At 47.7% G+C, this 15,653-nt stretch overlaps 8 protein-coding genes across 8 annotated transcripts; 4 read left to right on the forward strand and 4 right to left on the reverse strand.

The window, feature by feature from the left end:
* Window positions 1–62: 62 nt before the first annotated feature.
* CYR1 (adenylate cyclase) lies at window positions 63–5,687 on the reverse strand (the record flags this gene model as incomplete). The annotated part of the gene is made up of 1 exon (NM_207733.2): window positions 63–5,687. One exon carries the CDS (start codon window positions 5,685–5,687, stop codon window positions 63–65), a length of 5,625 nt encoding a protein of 1,874 aa, NP_982380.1.
* A 406-nt stretch (window positions 5,688–6,093) lies between these two features.
* COX17 (copper metallochaperone COX17) lies at window positions 6,094–6,288 on the forward strand (the record flags this gene model as incomplete). The annotated part of the gene is made up of 1 exon (NM_207734.1): window positions 6,094–6,288. The coding sequence occupies one exon, from the start codon at window positions 6,094–6,096 to the stop codon at window positions 6,286–6,288; it is 195 nt and encodes a 64-aa protein (NP_982381.1).
* A 130-nt stretch (window positions 6,289–6,418) lies between these two features.
* MEU1 (S-methyl-5-thioadenosine phosphorylase) lies at window positions 6,419–7,378 on the forward strand (the record flags this gene model as incomplete). Its single annotated transcript, NM_207735.1, has 1 exon — window positions 6,419–7,378. The coding sequence occupies one exon, from the start codon at window positions 6,419–6,421 to the stop codon at window positions 7,376–7,378; it is 960 nt and encodes a 319-aa protein (NP_982382.1).
* An 80-nt stretch (window positions 7,379–7,458) lies between these two features.
* Window positions 7,459–8,616, reverse strand: POM34 (Pom34p; the record flags this gene model as incomplete). The annotated part of the gene is made up of 1 exon (NM_207736.1): window positions 7,459–8,616. The coding sequence occupies one exon, from the start codon at window positions 8,614–8,616 to the stop codon at window positions 7,459–7,461; it is 1,158 nt and encodes a 385-aa protein (NP_982383.1).
* Window positions 8,617–9,389: 773 nt separating this feature from the next.
* On the forward strand, window positions 9,390–10,826 carry PSR1 (phosphatase; the record flags this gene model as incomplete). Its single annotated transcript, NM_207737.1, has 1 exon — window positions 9,390–10,826. One exon carries the CDS (start codon window positions 9,390–9,392, stop codon window positions 10,824–10,826), a length of 1,437 nt encoding a protein of 478 aa, NP_982384.1.
* Window positions 10,827–11,574: 748 nt separating this feature from the next.
* Window positions 11,575–13,014, reverse strand: SOF1 (rRNA-processing protein SOF1; the record flags this gene model as incomplete). The annotated part of the gene is made up of 1 exon (NM_207738.1): window positions 11,575–13,014. The coding sequence occupies one exon, from the start codon at window positions 13,012–13,014 to the stop codon at window positions 11,575–11,577; it is 1,440 nt and encodes a 479-aa protein (NP_982385.1).
* Window positions 13,015–13,272: 258 nt separating this feature from the next.
* Window positions 13,273–14,796, reverse strand: AGOS_AAL156C (AAL156Cp; the record flags this gene model as incomplete). The annotated part of the gene is made up of 1 exon (NM_207739.1): window positions 13,273–14,796. The coding sequence occupies one exon, from the start codon at window positions 14,794–14,796 to the stop codon at window positions 13,273–13,275; it is 1,524 nt and encodes a 507-aa protein (NP_982386.1).
* Window positions 14,797–15,095: 299 nt separating this feature from the next.
* Window positions 15,096–15,632, forward strand: IRC25 (Irc25p; the record flags this gene model as incomplete). The annotated part of the gene is made up of 1 exon (NM_207740.1): window positions 15,096–15,632. One exon carries the CDS (start codon window positions 15,096–15,098, stop codon window positions 15,630–15,632), a length of 537 nt encoding a protein of 178 aa, NP_982387.1.
* Between the last annotated feature and the right edge of the window lie 21 nt (window positions 15,633–15,653).

Here is a 15,653-nt window from a genome sequence, read left to right on the forward strand (position 1 = left end):
TCATACGCTGGTTATTTCGGATGCAGGACTCCGAAATAGTCTGACAATTATGTACTGTTAAGTTATTTATTTTCAGACGGCGTATCTCGCTTGAAACCTGTTCCAGTGCACAGCAGATCCAGCAGCTCGAATACTGATTTTTTCGTATTGTTACCTGGTCGACAGATCTCCAAGCCACCCTCCAATCGCTGCCGCAGCTGCAGCATTGCTACCGTAGACTCCAGCCTAGTGACAAGATGATCCAACAAGGATATCCAATCGTATTCCGTGTTCTGGCTCAGCGCTTTATCAACCTTTTTATCACGAGTCATATGTGTTGGTAGTTGTAGGACACTATTGTCGATTTCGATCAGACCGCCGTTAACAGTTGAAAGAATATTCTCCAAAGTTGTGGAAATTACTTTCAATTGGAGAACATATTTATCGTTGACAATGTTGGTGCTTTTCTCCCCTGTGGACATGGTATGTCTAGCTGCCAATTGCTTGGGATACGCAATAGTTATGAATTCCCGAGTTTCCAGACCCTTTAACTTCTGCTCCCCCAGTTCTTCCAGAACCAATCCAACGTTATCTAACATTTGGATCTCACGCTCTAAAACTTCGCCCACGAATTCTTCACCATACACCTCCTTCAGTGGCTTTTTATCCTGTACGACCATGTGGTGGAGTTTCATTATTTTGTTTAATTCCGCTAGGAAGTCGCTGCTCAGTGTAATCTGGCCACCATCAGCGGTTGCTGACACTCTAGCTGCCTTGTTGACCATAGGACCAAGGTAATCCATTCTCTGCGTCACTATATCCACCTCCGGCACAGGACATCCCCAGTGGATGCCCATACGAACAGAGAGACCCTGGTATATTGTATTTCCGCTGTCATCTGTAATCATACAGCCGGATTTGATGGATGTGATCTCCTCTGGCCAATCAAGCTCCAGTAGTTTAAGTTGAATCGTTAAGCACCATACCAGAGCACTGGTAGGCGTTGGGAAAGCAACCATAAAAGCATCACCTTCGGTCTTGACTTCGTATCCACCAAATATTCGAAGTGTTCTACGCATAATGTCGTTATGAGCTTTTATTGCCACACGCATTGCGTTGGGGAATAGTTCCCAAAGGAATGTTGAGTTTTTAATATCTGTGAATACGATTGCCAGATGTCCAGTTGGTGGGGCAATTTCTGGGCGCAATCTGCGCAGTGAAACATCTTCAAAGTTTAGACGCCGACCCAGTAGATCGCTTTTGTTCAGAGAGAATTGTTTCTGCTTGCCAACATTTTTATTAAATGAAACGCACAGTATGGTTATATTATCCGTACATCCATATGCAATCGCATAATCCTTCATTCTTTCGGCTGCTAGCATTGGTTGAGACTTGTTTTCCCTAGCAATATCGCATATTTTTTCCAGACTGACATAAGATAGTAAACTCTGGGTCGCTATTACCAACATATCGTCCGTATATGTTAAGGTGGTCTCACTAATATCAGGTGAGGCGTGAATATGTGGTAAGAGATCAAAAAATCCTATTGCTCTGGATATTTCGGATACTCCATTCACCCTCTTATTGTCGACATATCCTCCGGATAATCGGATTCTTTCAAACTCTTCAGTATCAGTAGGAACGTGTTTGCGTGTTAGAATACGATAATCAGCGTTGCCCTTAGAGAGAATAGCCGTTGCGTTTCCGATGTTGGCAGTATAGATATTTTTGCCCTTCATGAATACAACTGTGACCGACGCGCCACTCAATGAATCGGCGGCAGTTAAGACGACAGATTCACCATTTGAATTAGTATTATTATTTCCATTATTATTATTATTATTAGTGTTATTATTATTATTAGTGTTACCGTTACTATTCTTGTTATTACCAGCAGCAAGTATCGAGGAATTAATTTCTTTGTTTAGTTGCAGGAAACTGAAGCGTAGGGCATCGCGAATTTCGGCTGGCGTTGAGTCACCATATTTCTCCAAAGACCGCACTAATATGCGATCATATATATCTCTTATGACCTGTGATATTTTATGGCCTGTGTTTGTATTATCGTTAATTCCATCATACAAACAAATCAGACACTCATCTTCATTTCCCCTGAAACGTTCAAAAGTGACGTCTCTGGTTGAAACAGAATCTGTCTGCCCCAACGAGTCCGCTACACCATACTCCATACCATTGATTGTAGAACCCATTGTTCTTAATCTGAAGTTGACCCCATCATCAGGGACTCGCGAAGTGTTTAGGGTCACATCCATTAAGCCTAAAACTCTGAGCTGTTTCAAGACAGTAAGGTCAGATAAATGCATATTGGTTCCATACTCCATAGCACTTTTGATTTCAAATCTAGTGTTACCGGAGAAGTTTAGGTACTTTAGCTCGGTGTTCTGTCTCCAATTCCAGTCATAATGGTAGTTGGATATATTGTACTTGAGCTGATTCGAACCGACATCAATGACGGAGAGTTGCGAGAGTTGCGAGATCTCTGCTGGCAGGGACTGCAAATTATTAGCATTCAGCATGAGAACTCTAAGTGATTTGAGCTTTAAGAAAGCTTCACCAGAGAGCGTTGTTAAATGATTACCCGATAAGTAGAGTTCAGTTAAATTCTCCATCTCAAGTTCTGGCAGGGCCATAAAGTTGTTATATGACAGGTTTAAAACTTTCAACGTCTTAAAAGTATTGAATATCTCCCAGAATTTATCACCCATCTGGTTGTCTGCAGCGCTTAAAAACATCAATGATTTTGCAATATTTGAAGTTCCTTGGAAGGTGCGATACAATTCATGATGCCCAGATAACATATTTGAAGAAATGTTCACAAAAGTCAAACTGAGTGTTGATAGAGCAGCAGGCAATGTCATCAAATTATTACAATGTAAGTCAAGCATCTTAAGGTTTTTTAGAGAAGCGATTTCGTCTGGAAGTGATTCCAGTTTATTTTTGGCCACTGAGAGATGAACTAACTTCTTCAGGTGCTTGATATCTGGAGGCAGAACAGTCAAGCTATTTTCACTTAATTCCAGTTTCTCTAAACGTGGTAGCCGCCTTAGCAAGCTCTCAGGTAAAACCGCTAACTTTGCTTTGCTTATAGATAAACTTGTCAAATGTTCCAAGTAGTCGTTCTTCAAAGTGAGTATCGATAATGGATTTCTCTGCAATTCTAGTGTTCTAAGCATCAGCTGGTCATCATCAAACATTGTGAGTCTATTTTCGGTCAGGAAAAGATTCTGGAGGTTTGGTACCCGACATTTTATAGACTCAATTCTATTATATCTCAAGTCCAAGGTCCGCAGAGAAGTCATTTTCGAAAGATCATTGACATGTGTTATGCGGTTGTTCGATAGGTTAATTTTGGCTAGTTTTTGCAGCTGATTCATACTATCCGGTAAGGATCTAATCTTGTTATAGGACAAGTCTAGCTGCAGCAAGTTTGTACATGAATTAATAACCTCGGGGTAGATATTAAACTTATTAGAAGAAATATCGAGTAGTTGAAGACTTTTTAAGTCTTTAAACCCCCTTGGTAGCCTGTCCAATTCATTGCACCTTAGATTCAAAATTGTTAAATTTGTAAGCTTAGACATCTGGTCCGGTACCCTTTTAATAAAGTTCCTTTCCAAATCAAGGGTGATCAGCTTTGTTGCCTCACAGATATTTGAAGGAAATCGGGACGCTCTAATATTGACCATTCGTAAACTGGAAAGCTTAATCACACTCTCGATGAAATCCAAAGGCAGGAATATATTGGCATTATTGGATACATCGAGACTCTCAATGTCAGACGTATGTTGATAAAAAATAATCGGCGGAATCGTAAGGTCCATGTTACGCAGGTCAACATGAACGAACTCACCTTTACTGAGCCTTTGCTCTTGTTCATATGTTAACTGTGATGTAATAACGGGGTGGAAGACAAAACTGAAGACAAAACTCAAGTCTTCTATGCCCATAATGTTTAAACGATCTGTCTTCTTATAACCATTGAATAACAGGAGTCGTATTTGAATTAAGATTGGCTTCGCTGTTGGCCTCAATACCTTTGACAACTTACCGACTTTAAGGGAAACCTGGTAGTTACCTGGGGGCACGTTAAATTTCCGCTTTATCTGGGGTATCATTTCCTTTACAGTAGTCTCCGGCCTACATGATAGCGTTGTAAAAGTATCGTCCGTATTAAAAATACGGATCGTGTATTTTTTGTGATAGTCAATATCACTAAAGTGATTGTAGTACTTCTCTAAATGATGCTGCAGTTTATCATCCTCAATATCATTATTTTCAAGTTCTTGTGCATGGATCGAAGAGGTGGAAGCATTGTCTGGATGTGTGATGTCTTTTGGCGTGTCTTCCGGGTTACTCACGACGGAAAAGCTACAGGAATCTGAGTTACTGGATACAATGCTATCAGAACTCATGATACTAAGCGGAGACATATCCCTGTGGATTGGAGATCGAGAAAAGGCTGCTGTCAAACGGCTATGATTGGGTGAGTCCTCCAGATTTGAATACCGGTTTGGATCTGCGGACAAGCGATTGTTATCGCCAGACGTTCCGGTCATATCCGAACGAGGACTGTAGTGGTGCCGATGGTGCCGATGGGCTGGATTGTGGCACTTCTGTTTTTGTTTCGATGGCTTGATAACGGGGTCATCAACATCCCATGACTCCGGAGCCGTCCACTGCGCAGCTCCCTTGGTATGGCGAACTTCCCTCGCAGGAAGCTTCTGTGGCCGCGGCATGTGCACAACAGGCTTGCCGGCGTTTGCCATATTTACCTCCAGATTGGCATTCGTAGTGGTCTCAGTCTGTTGCTGATAGGCACTCGTTATGTCAGAGAGGTTGTTCAGGTCCATGTCTAAATTAAAGAATGTTGTGTTTACGCCCGACTCGTGCTCGTTGGAAGCCTCCGCATTATCCCACGGCACATGCACAGGAGAGCCAGTGCTCCTGTCACCGCCTTGCTGGGCAGCAGCGCTCGATGCGCTAGAAAGGGCAGTGGTAGTGGGCGACACAGGCTTGTATTCCTGCAACGAGAGCCTCTGTCCGTCAGGAAGCTGAATTATCGACGCACTCCCGCCGCTGGCCGTCGACCCACGCCTACTGTCCGCTGAAGACGTCGATATTGTGCCCTTACTGTCTCGCCTGGCTTCATTTCCATGGATGAATGTGTTCACCTTACGCCGCAGCGAAGACGGCGCCGCCGCGACGTCCGCATCAGCCGCCGCGGAAGTCTCCGAGCCATTGATGGAGCTCTTGCGGCCGGTCAGGCGCTTAAAAAACGAGCCTGCGCGCGATGGTATGCGCCGTATTGGCGGAGGCGCGCCTGTGGCCCGCGCATCGTCGTCCTCAGCGGCAGACTGCATGGTCACGTTACGCACAGGCCGCAGCTGCTTTGCCAGCGGCGAGCTCGGGTGCTGGCTCACGCGCGCAAAGCTCGCGTGATGCAACCCGCGACTGTGCTTCATATGTGGCGGCAAGTCGCTGCCCGGCTCCACAATCCGTCCGCCGCTCCGCACCTCGTGCTCCAATGGCGCCTCCTGCGAGTTGCTCGATAGGCTCGACCAGCTGTCATCGACAGAGTCGCGCCGCGACCCCGCCGCCAGCCCGTCCGCGCCGCGTTCCCAACCTCCGCGCCCATCTGTCCTGCCTGCAGCCCGGCGCTCGCCCGCTCTGTGCGCTTTTCTATCCATCGAATTATTCTGCTCAGCAATCCGCTCCGCTAAGCTTCTGGAACGACTTCAGCGTGTTCTGTACGACCCGCGTGCTCTTCTTTTACCTGCTAGAAGAGCTCTTCGCCCCGTTGCGGCTGTGGTTCACGACAATCCGTGTCCATGCCGAAGGCTCCTTATTAAAACAAGCTTGCCGTACGATATGATATTAATAATCCCATGGCCCTACGCTGAACTACGCTAATGCCGAAGCCCAAGATACTGCCGACTCTCGGGTCCAGCTGCTACCAGCAGCCAATAACCACTAAGCGGTTGCTGCGCGCTGTATGTGTATTCGTCAGCATTTTTGCGCGTTGAGCTATATAAGTGAAAAAAGCTCAAGGAACGGACGGTGGTGGAAGATCGTCCAAGAACTGTAGCATTAATCATGCCTGAATCCTCTTCTGTGCCAGGTGTTTCACAAGGTAGTAGTACCGACAAGCCAAAGCCATGCTGTGTGTGCAAGCCCGAGAAGGAAGCGAGAGACAGCTGTCTGCTGTTCAACGGCGTGGATGCGGTCAAGTGCCAGGAACTGGTGCAAAAGTACAAGGACTGCATGAAAGGCTACGGCTTTGAGGTGTAAGGCGGTGCGCCGCACGGAGGCGAGGCCGCGATATAGCGTACATAGTGGAATACATGCGTGGCCGGATCCGGTAGCCAAGGATTTTTTGGGCGGGCGCAGCGGTGGGAGCACTGCTGACTGCCACGCCGGCATGACGGGCAGCGAGAATCTGGAGACATACGAGGGCCGCGTGGAGCTGGGGATTATCGGTGGGACCGGGCTGTACCAGTTGGGGTGTCTGGAGCCGGTTGCGACGCTTGCGACGGTGGAGACGCCGTGGGGACGGACGTCGTCGCCTGTCACAGTGGGGCGGGTGCGCACCGAGGGTGCGGACGCGTTTTACGTTGCGTTTATAGCGCGGCACGGCGTGGACCATGAGATCCCACCGTCGCGGGTGCCTAACCGTGCCAATGTGGCGTGTTTGAAGCGACTCGGATGCCGGGCGATTTTGTCGTTCAGTGCTGTCGGGTCGTTGCAGCACCAGATAAAGCCTCGCGATTTCGTGTTACCGCAGCAGATCATTGACCGCACGAAGGGTATCCGAGAATCTTCATTCTTCAATGACATAGGACTGGTGGCACACGTTCCTTTCGGAGAGCCGTTTTCGGAGGCGTTTGCCAAGTACATCCACCGCTTCCGCGACGTGCTTGAGAATCCGGACTCCGAGGAGCCTTGTGAACTGCACTTCGACCGGGACACCACTGTGGTGTGCATGGAAGGGCCGCAGTTCTCGACGCGGGCTGAGTCGAAGCTGTACCGGCAGTTTGGGGGCGATGTTATCAACATGAGCGTCCTGCCAGAGGCAAAGCTGGCCCGGGAGTGCGAGATCGCGTACCAGATTGTATGTATGTCGACGGACTATGACGCTTGGCGGGACGAGTTGGAGCCCGTGACAGTAGAGACGGTTGTCGGCAATTTAACCGCCAATGCGCGCAATGCAAATGCGCTGGCGTCGAAAGTGATTGCTGCCATGGCGGCAGAGCGGCCACCTTTCCTGAAGAATGCCGACGGTCTGCATGGTGTAGTACAGATGTCCATCTCAACCAAGCCTAGTGCCATTTCCGAGGAGGGTCAACGGCAGCTAGACTACCTATTTCCCGGTGATGCGTAAGGTATTACCTAGGAGTGACAACTTGCAAGTATCTACGAAATGTAGCACTGGTATCTATTTCTGATCGTGACTCAACTATATCACAATCTTTTTCTTGCACTTGGGGAATCCATCATGTATGCATACTTGCTGCTGGGAATGTACCCCGAGCCTGGCCGATTGGCGGGCTGTGCAGGCGTGGCAAGCTTCTGTGAGACTAGTGACGACGCAGCGGGGAAGAGGCTCTCTCGTCCTCCCCCCGTATACGGTAGCTCAGACTGCACAGTTGGGCTGGGGTGCCCTTTCAAAGAGCGGAGCGGCGTTTGGAGGGACTTGAATAAGAAAGGCTGAGGTTGCGCGGCGTCGGAGGGAAGGATATGTTCCGACATGCTGCCCTTGGAGGAGACACGGTGCAATAAGGGCCGCGGATTCGTCACATCTTCAATTATGGAGTTCCGTGTGTCACTGCTGGCACTGACTCCTAGAAGTTCTTTTTGGCGCTCATTTAGCCCTAAATCGCCCACTGTGATATGCTGTGCCTTCACCAGCAGCATATACAACGAGAGCGCGATATTGATGAGCAGCAACATGTGTATTAGGTGGCTGATGTTCTCAAGGGTCCAGAAGCGGAACCATCCCGAGTCGAGGCGCGCGTGCGGGTTCAGTTTGAAGACGACATTCGCGTAGAAGAAGTGCGACAAAGACTGATAGATAAACCGCCCTGTGCGGCTACTCTGGAGGAAAAGCCCCAGGAACTTGTACACCAGGTTCCATATCAGCAGTGTCCATACATTGGCGATTATCCGCTTGATCTCTTGTTCTTTGTTCACGACGCGTCGCGTAAAGGCCGCTAGTGCCGGATTCTCGTAATTGCCGAGTGGCTTCGCACTGCTGGCATCGCAGCCGCTGCCTACTGTTTCCGCCCTCATTCCTGTCGCCATTCTTGTCGCCATCGCTACTTCTTGCTCTGGCAGTAGATCGTCGTCCTGCGTCGTTGGAGGTAAGACCGGTACATGTACTACCTGTGATTTGGCTGCCTCGATAGGGTCACTATCTACCCTTTCGAACACATTGGCAGCTACTACGCCCGGAGCACGCAGAGGAAACTTATTTACCGTAGGATCTGACAATATTCTTGTGCGATAAAGTTCGGGGGACAGCTTCACAACTTTCTCCCTCATAGATTGAAACTGCTCCCTAGAAATAGGCCGCATAGGCGTCTCGAAAACCTTTCTGGCTGATCCAGATATCCCGCTCATGTCTCCTGGATGTCGATGGTAGCATGACTTTCTATCTGTCCTATACTAAACTGTCGCTTTTGTCTTCTGAAAAATTAGCGCCAGGGATCAGTCACGTGATCAAATACAGACGTTACCGCCAAAGTTTTCTGTTGCCAAACGGCGATGCATTACCCGGCTACCACGCGGCCACAGTTACCCGGCCACGTTACCCGGCCTACTTCTAATGGACACCGAACACGCCAAAACCTCCCTCAAACTCGTAATCCTCTTGTAACACACTAAGAGGTCTACTTGGAGACTCGTTAGATTTGGCGCACTGCAGAAAGACTTGACGCCCGCTACTGCTCATAGAGGCTACAGAGCTGTGCTACCCGCGAGAATAAGCTCAAGAAGAACTATCCATCAGCACCTTCCTCTCTGTTAAGAAAAGTTTTCAAATAGTGACGAAAGGGAATTACCACCGTTGAAAAGTGGATAGACTGTTTCATCGAAGTTACGTGTTCGTGCCAGGGAGCTCTTTTTTCTACCGCTTATCGAACAAGCGCTGGAATAGGAGCAGTTTAGAAATTTCGTAGCTATCAACCGATCGGAGGGAGCGGTCAGTAGCTGGGAGTTGTCACTGTGATAGAGGTCGTCGGGATCATATCCAGACAGCAGTGCGCAGCGGGGTGCTAACTCATATTGGGCGGCATCTGTGACGTCTCAGATTGACGATAGCTGGGCCATCGGTCAGGGCACCAGGTAAAGCTGCTTGCAGTTGCATACAAAGAGAACATAACACGGTCATAGGTATGGGGTTTATTTCTTCTCTTCTATGTTGTTCCGGTTCAAAACAGTCATATAATAAGAGAAGTTCTAGTCCTGCTCCATCAGTTGCTAGGAAACAGGTAGGGAATAAGACATCAATCAGAAGAAGCCAAGCATCGTCGAAGGCGTCTAGTTGCAACGCTCTATCCAGCTCCGCGGATTCTATGGATAAAGCGGCAGAGCTATGCGTGTCACCAGCTCCGGCAACTGCTCCAGCAGGTTCCGCTGTTCATTCTGACAATATCGCACGGGTAGCCGCTGTTACTTCGACAGACGCCCCGGGGGGATCTGATACTCGGAGAAATCAGGACGAAGGCCAATCTGATGCACGCGTGCAAGAGGACATTATTAGCACACCGAACGTTTCCGAGGTGCCGGCTCAAGAAGCTGGTAAGCTCGGCAGACCAGAGTGCTCAGAGGAGCAATGTGTCGGACAAAAGACAGAAGAGGGCCTTCTCAAGGCTCCGGATAAAATAGCCACTTATGGGAATTCGTTGGGTGTGGTGCATAGTGGGGATTGTGAGAAGCAGGGAGGGAACTTAGACGATTGTGGTTCCAGCGACAAGGAGACGTTTTTTGGTGATAAACAACTAGTGACTGTTTACCACGGTGAAACTGATACAAGCACTGGGACTACTGATAATGATAAACAAGATGTGTCCAACAATGTTATACACGGAGTAACCACTACTGTCAAAGAGCGGCAAGATTCTAGCAGCACAGAAGGCATCACAACAGATGCGAGCAATAATGACGAGGAACCTCGCCAAGAGGAGGCGAGGAGCGATCCAGAACTAGGTTATGAAGGCGAGGTTCTGCTAGATCTTTCTTCTTTGCAACCGGAACAAGCGCATGCACCCGGTTATGATACATTACTACCACCGCAAAGACCAGAGTTTCGCGGTAGAAAGTGCTTGGTTCTCGACTTGGATGAAACCTTGGTTCATTCGTCGTTCAAGTATCTACACACCGCTGATTTTGTGATTCCGGTTGAGATTGATAACCAGGTTCACAACGTGTATGTCATAAAAAGACCCGGCGTGGACGAGTTTTTAAAACGTGTTGGTGAGCTTTTTGAGGTGGTTGTATTTACAGCCAGTGTTTCTCGTTATGGTGATCCGTTACTTGATATATTAGACCAATATAAAGCGGTCCACCATCGATTATTCAGGGACTCTTGCTACAATTATGAGGGAAACTATATAAAAAATTTGTCGCAAATTGGAAGACCACTATCGGACCTAATAATATTGGATAATTCTCCTGCATCATACATATTTCATCCACAGCATGCGGTGCCCATTTCATCTTGGTTTTCGGACGCCCACGATAACGAATTATTGGATATATTGCCGTTATTGGAAGACCTTTCATCCAGGAAGGTTCCTGATGTTGCCAGGATCTTAGATGTGACCATATGATTCTTCCATCATGACTGCCATTGGTGCCATTGTTGACACTAGTTGGCGGCTCAGTAAGACTTCCTACTACTAATATTCATAGCCTCATTTACTAATCCAAGACCATCATCATAATAATATACTAATAATAATAACACAATAATTCGAATGACTGTGCGTTTGTCTTGTCTCCCGTCGGCGTCTTGACTTACAACCACATCGATATACTCACTCCTCTATTGTTCCCACGATTCACGTTGTTGATAGATCCTTCTCTCGGACTGCCGGCGACAGTCAATCGAACTTTCATTTACTAATATCGCGGTTACTTCAAGTAATGGCTTACCCCAGTTAAAATGATCCTATAATATTAAGGGTAAGATTTCTGTTATTAACGTTATACTATGTCTCGTCTTATATTTTCTCATCCTTGTACTCCTTTCTTTACCCACTTATTTTACTACCTAACTTTTTTATCATCATTTTACTTCTCTGCTGCCAGCCTTATCTCTTCGTGTCATTAAAAATCATCTGCAAGCAAAGCTCAAAAGGTGTGGCAATGCGCTGCAATAATATATTTTACCTTAAGATGTCTAATATCAGTGCGCCGGTGGCTGGTCCCCGAGGCTATGTATGCTTTATTAAACTCTACTCAGTATATGTTGAAATTGTGCTGGGTCTCCGTCATCCATTCCACTTGAGGGAACAATGACTGGGGTTTAATATACTCGCCTATTACAGGTATCACATCTATATAGAACATGGGGACTTACTGGTCATCATCTTCCTTGTCCGCTTTGCTTGACTTTTCTTCGTATGAATGAACGCTACCAACGATCTGCTTCTTCCGTTCAGAAACGAAGGGCATGTCTTTTCTCGTACGTCTCTCATTTCCTTCCCTGCGTTTCAAAGAAGCAATCTCAATGTTCTTGATTTCTTGAGCCTTTTTAATGACCTTTGGTACATGTCTGTGCTTGCTGATTCTTCTGATTTCAGGCATGTGCTTGAATCTCTCCTTTAGTTTTTCGTCGTATTCCAACTTATTCTTTTCCTTTGTGGTCTTCACATGAGATCTTTCCCATGCCTTTGCTCTCCAAAGTCTTACATTGCCATCATCAGAGCCGCTGACGATGTACTTACTGTCCATAGTGAACTTGACTTGAAATACATGCTGCATCCTCTTGGTATGATAGACTTCTCTTGAATGGCCATGCTTTAAATTGAAAATTCTGATTGTCTTATCGTAAGAGCCTGTAACAATCTCTTCACCTGTAGGAGAAAAGTCAACATCCATTACAGCACTGACGTGATCCTTAAAGACATGGAGCGCACGAGACATATTGCGCATGTCGTAGTAATAAGCATTGTGGTCTTCATTGGCAATTGCAAAGTTAAACGGTTCCATTGGGTTCCAGCACAAGGCGTTGGTGCGCATTCTCTGCACCACTTTCTGTGTTGGTGAGTTGGTTCGCAGATCATAAAGCACAATGGAGTTGTCGCTGCCAGTGCTTGCAAGTATGTCCTCCTCGTTTTGATTAAACCGCACAAAACTAACATTGTCCACGCCCCAAGAAAGGTTCGACAATGGTTTCTTGCGATTTACATCCCATAACTGAATCTGAGCACCACCGGTAACAAAATTTGGATTTCTACGGTGGTGGTCTATGGACTGAAATGCGTGTTCGCCGTAGAACGTTTTCAGCAGCGCCCCATCGCCTGTGTCACTGACTATCTTAGTATCGTCCTTTATACTGTTAAAGTCGTCGCTATTTACCGACCACAGCTTTATAGTCTTATCATCACCACATGACAGCATGAAGCTGTCCTTCTTGGTAGGGCTCAAGTGAGTAGGCGTGACGCACAGTCCGGTCACTAGGCCATAATGGGCCCGGAACGAGCAGAGTTCTTCCCTTGTCGCCATATTCCAATACTTCACTACACCGTCCGCCGAGCCACTGGCAAGCTTATTGAGTACATTATAGTTTTTCGCTAGAACATAGCATCCGTCCCTGTGGCCGTATCCTAGTTGGCCAACAAACGGCTTGGCAAACATCCGCTCCAGTTTGGTCGCCGTCAATGCCTTTGTATACTCCCGAGCCCTCTCAAAGGGATGGAGAGCAGGGTCCAGGTTCCTAGGAAGCTGTGATTCCTGTGTGCTCTTTACAGGGACATATTCGTCTGCATTCCTGCTAATGGTCTTTATCTTCATAGCGCGTAGTATGCTAATTCAAGCTAACTCCTTCAAAGCCACAAGTGACACTATGCGTTAAAAACTTGAGAAAGAACGCTGGTAGCCCTTCACTTTAACAGAAGTTTCGAGGTTTTCTTAGTGCTAGATGCTCTGATATGCGATGAGATAGGTTCGCTACCGAAATTTTTCACTGAAAAATAAAAAGAAATGAACATGCGAGAACTGAAAGGCTGCCGCTGTACAAGTGGAAGCTTCACAAGCGTCATTCTATGTAGATTATGAACTGCTTCCTTGTGGAGCCCGGAGTTCCTCCAACATGGATTTACCTATTCTATCACTGACATCACTTGCCCATAAAACATCTAAATGGGAATAATCATCAAAGTACCATATTTTGTAGATGCGCTCATCTTCATGATTGGTGAAGTGATCGATTAGTCGCTTGCCATCTACCAATCGATCCTGCTTGGGGACAAACAAAAGGATACGAGGGTACTCGGTGGGAGCGTTCCTCCGAACTTGCCCATCCAAAAGTGTATGCGAGTCGCTATTACCATCGACTAAGGGGAACCACGCCCCCTCCTCGGGGAATATGCAATGCGAGTAATTTCTGAAGCTGCGGCGGCCAGGGTCCTTACTCAACCACCACTTCATTAGATTCACAGATATGTGCACGGGGGAGAACATAAAATGTCTGTCCCGAAGCGGCTTGTCCCACAATAAATCATTCCAGTCGAACAAGTAATTAAAGAAGAGATAGCATACGACTGAGAAAAACCTGTTTCCCACTACCAGCGCGCGTACTTGCATCATTATTGGAAGAAAGGAGCGTACTCCATAGACCCATGGAACATCAATTGTGGACGCCATGAACCGCATGAACACATTTTCATAGAGAAGTGGACCCGGATAGACCGCGGGCGCGAGCGCCACAAAGTTGTCCAATTTATCCATTAGTCGGAAACTGGTACCTCCGTAGAGCGCTTCTCCATGAAGCAAACCCATAAATCCTTGCGTCGTGCCCTGCGAGTGGGCCACCAAGGTGAGTTTCTTCCTGGCAGTTTTCTGCAAGACGTATTCAACCATTGCCTTTAGATCGTACTTCACCATTTCCTTCATGTCCCAGTCCCATTTCTCGTGCTCATCAACTTGCGAGGGCACAGTCTTGGCGTTGAGGCCGCAGCGGTTGTTTCCTAGCCACACATCATAGCCGGACTCATAGAAATAATACGCGAGAGACTTGCGGCCACTTGATGCAAAGGACCCGCAGCTCTGCAAGAGCCCATGCAACAACAACATCGGCGGACCCTGTGTTACAGAGCCTTGGCCCACAAAGTGCCAGAGGAAGAGCACAAAACCGTCGTCCGTGGTTACCTCATACTCCTCAATTTCGATCCCGTATTGCCGGTAGTAGTAGGCCAAGTCCGGAACGAGCTTAATGTCCTCCGCAGCCATTGCGTCACGGAACGGATTGCCTCCTGATCCCGGCGCAGCGCCACTCTCGGCGCTCCCAGGCTCTTCATCGCTTTCATGCCGTTTGCCATCCGACCCCAAAAACGGGCTCTCCGATGTCGCTGACACTGAGCGTCTCACCGTCACTCGTATCCTGTCCTTATCAGAGACAACTGCCTCCTGCACTGTTGGTATCACTCGCCGTCTCAACCTGTGCTTTCTTTTCCACCGATCTGTAATTAACGTGTTCCAAGTGGCAGCCACAAATATAGCTGCTAAGAGCAGTGTCGTAACCACTGAGGCAGTGACTGTGTATAGCCATATTCGAGTTTTACCAAGGACACTCATATTAAAAGTACTGGACTGGCGCCCGCTGATTCTATTCTTAATCTTCCAGGTAGAACGGCCAATATGAACAATATGCTACTGTAGCGTGCCATTAATGGGTATGAGTTATCTTAAATCTAGGAATTTTTATATGCATGTCACTGCATGTCGCAGAGCCTCGATTTTGTATCTGGCCTCACGTGCCTCTATATCGACGATAAATCGCATTACAAGTACTTCGCAGTTATTACTGGCATAGCAACCCAGGATATAGAGTGCATTGGCGTCTTATAGAAGGCGTTAGTGGGCTATATAGAATAATGATATACCGAGAGTTGCAAAAGGCAATTCCTCCTGCGCTTTGGGGGCTTGATGAGAGCGCACAGAATGAGTTGGAACTGACTGCAGTGCACTTCACCAATAAGACGCTCTTGCACATCCGATTCAATGGGGAGATGGATGCGACATATGAGGTCCAGCCGCGGGGGGCTGGGGGGCTCGCAGCGGATGTCGGTGGGCTCCACGGGGGCGCGGCAAGCAGTCTGCGTGCTGAAGGAAATGATGAGGACGAGTTTGTCGAAGACCACCTGTCCAAGTACAACGTCAGCATGAAGATGGGCAACTCCAACGACATGAAGCTGCCTGTGGTGGTAATGCAGATTGCAGAGCTGTATGAGCGGGCGGTGTACCCCTCTGTCCTTGGTGCAGAGGCTCGTGCTGGGCCGGACCTGGGACTGTTGGTGACCCTCTCGAGTCGATTCTGGAGAAGCGCGAGCGCAGGCGGCCCTGGCTCGGGCAGCGACTTCGATAGGCTAATGTTCGTGCTGCAGAGCATTCGGGAGATGTACGGAATATGAGTCTACGTAGATATATAGGCA

This window comes from Eremothecium gossypii, chromosome I, assembly GCF_000091025.4.
Source record: "Eremothecium gossypii ATCC 10895 chromosome I, complete sequence".
Lineage (NCBI taxonomy): Eukaryota > Fungi > Ascomycota > Saccharomycetes > Saccharomycetales > Saccharomycetaceae > Eremothecium > Eremothecium gossypii.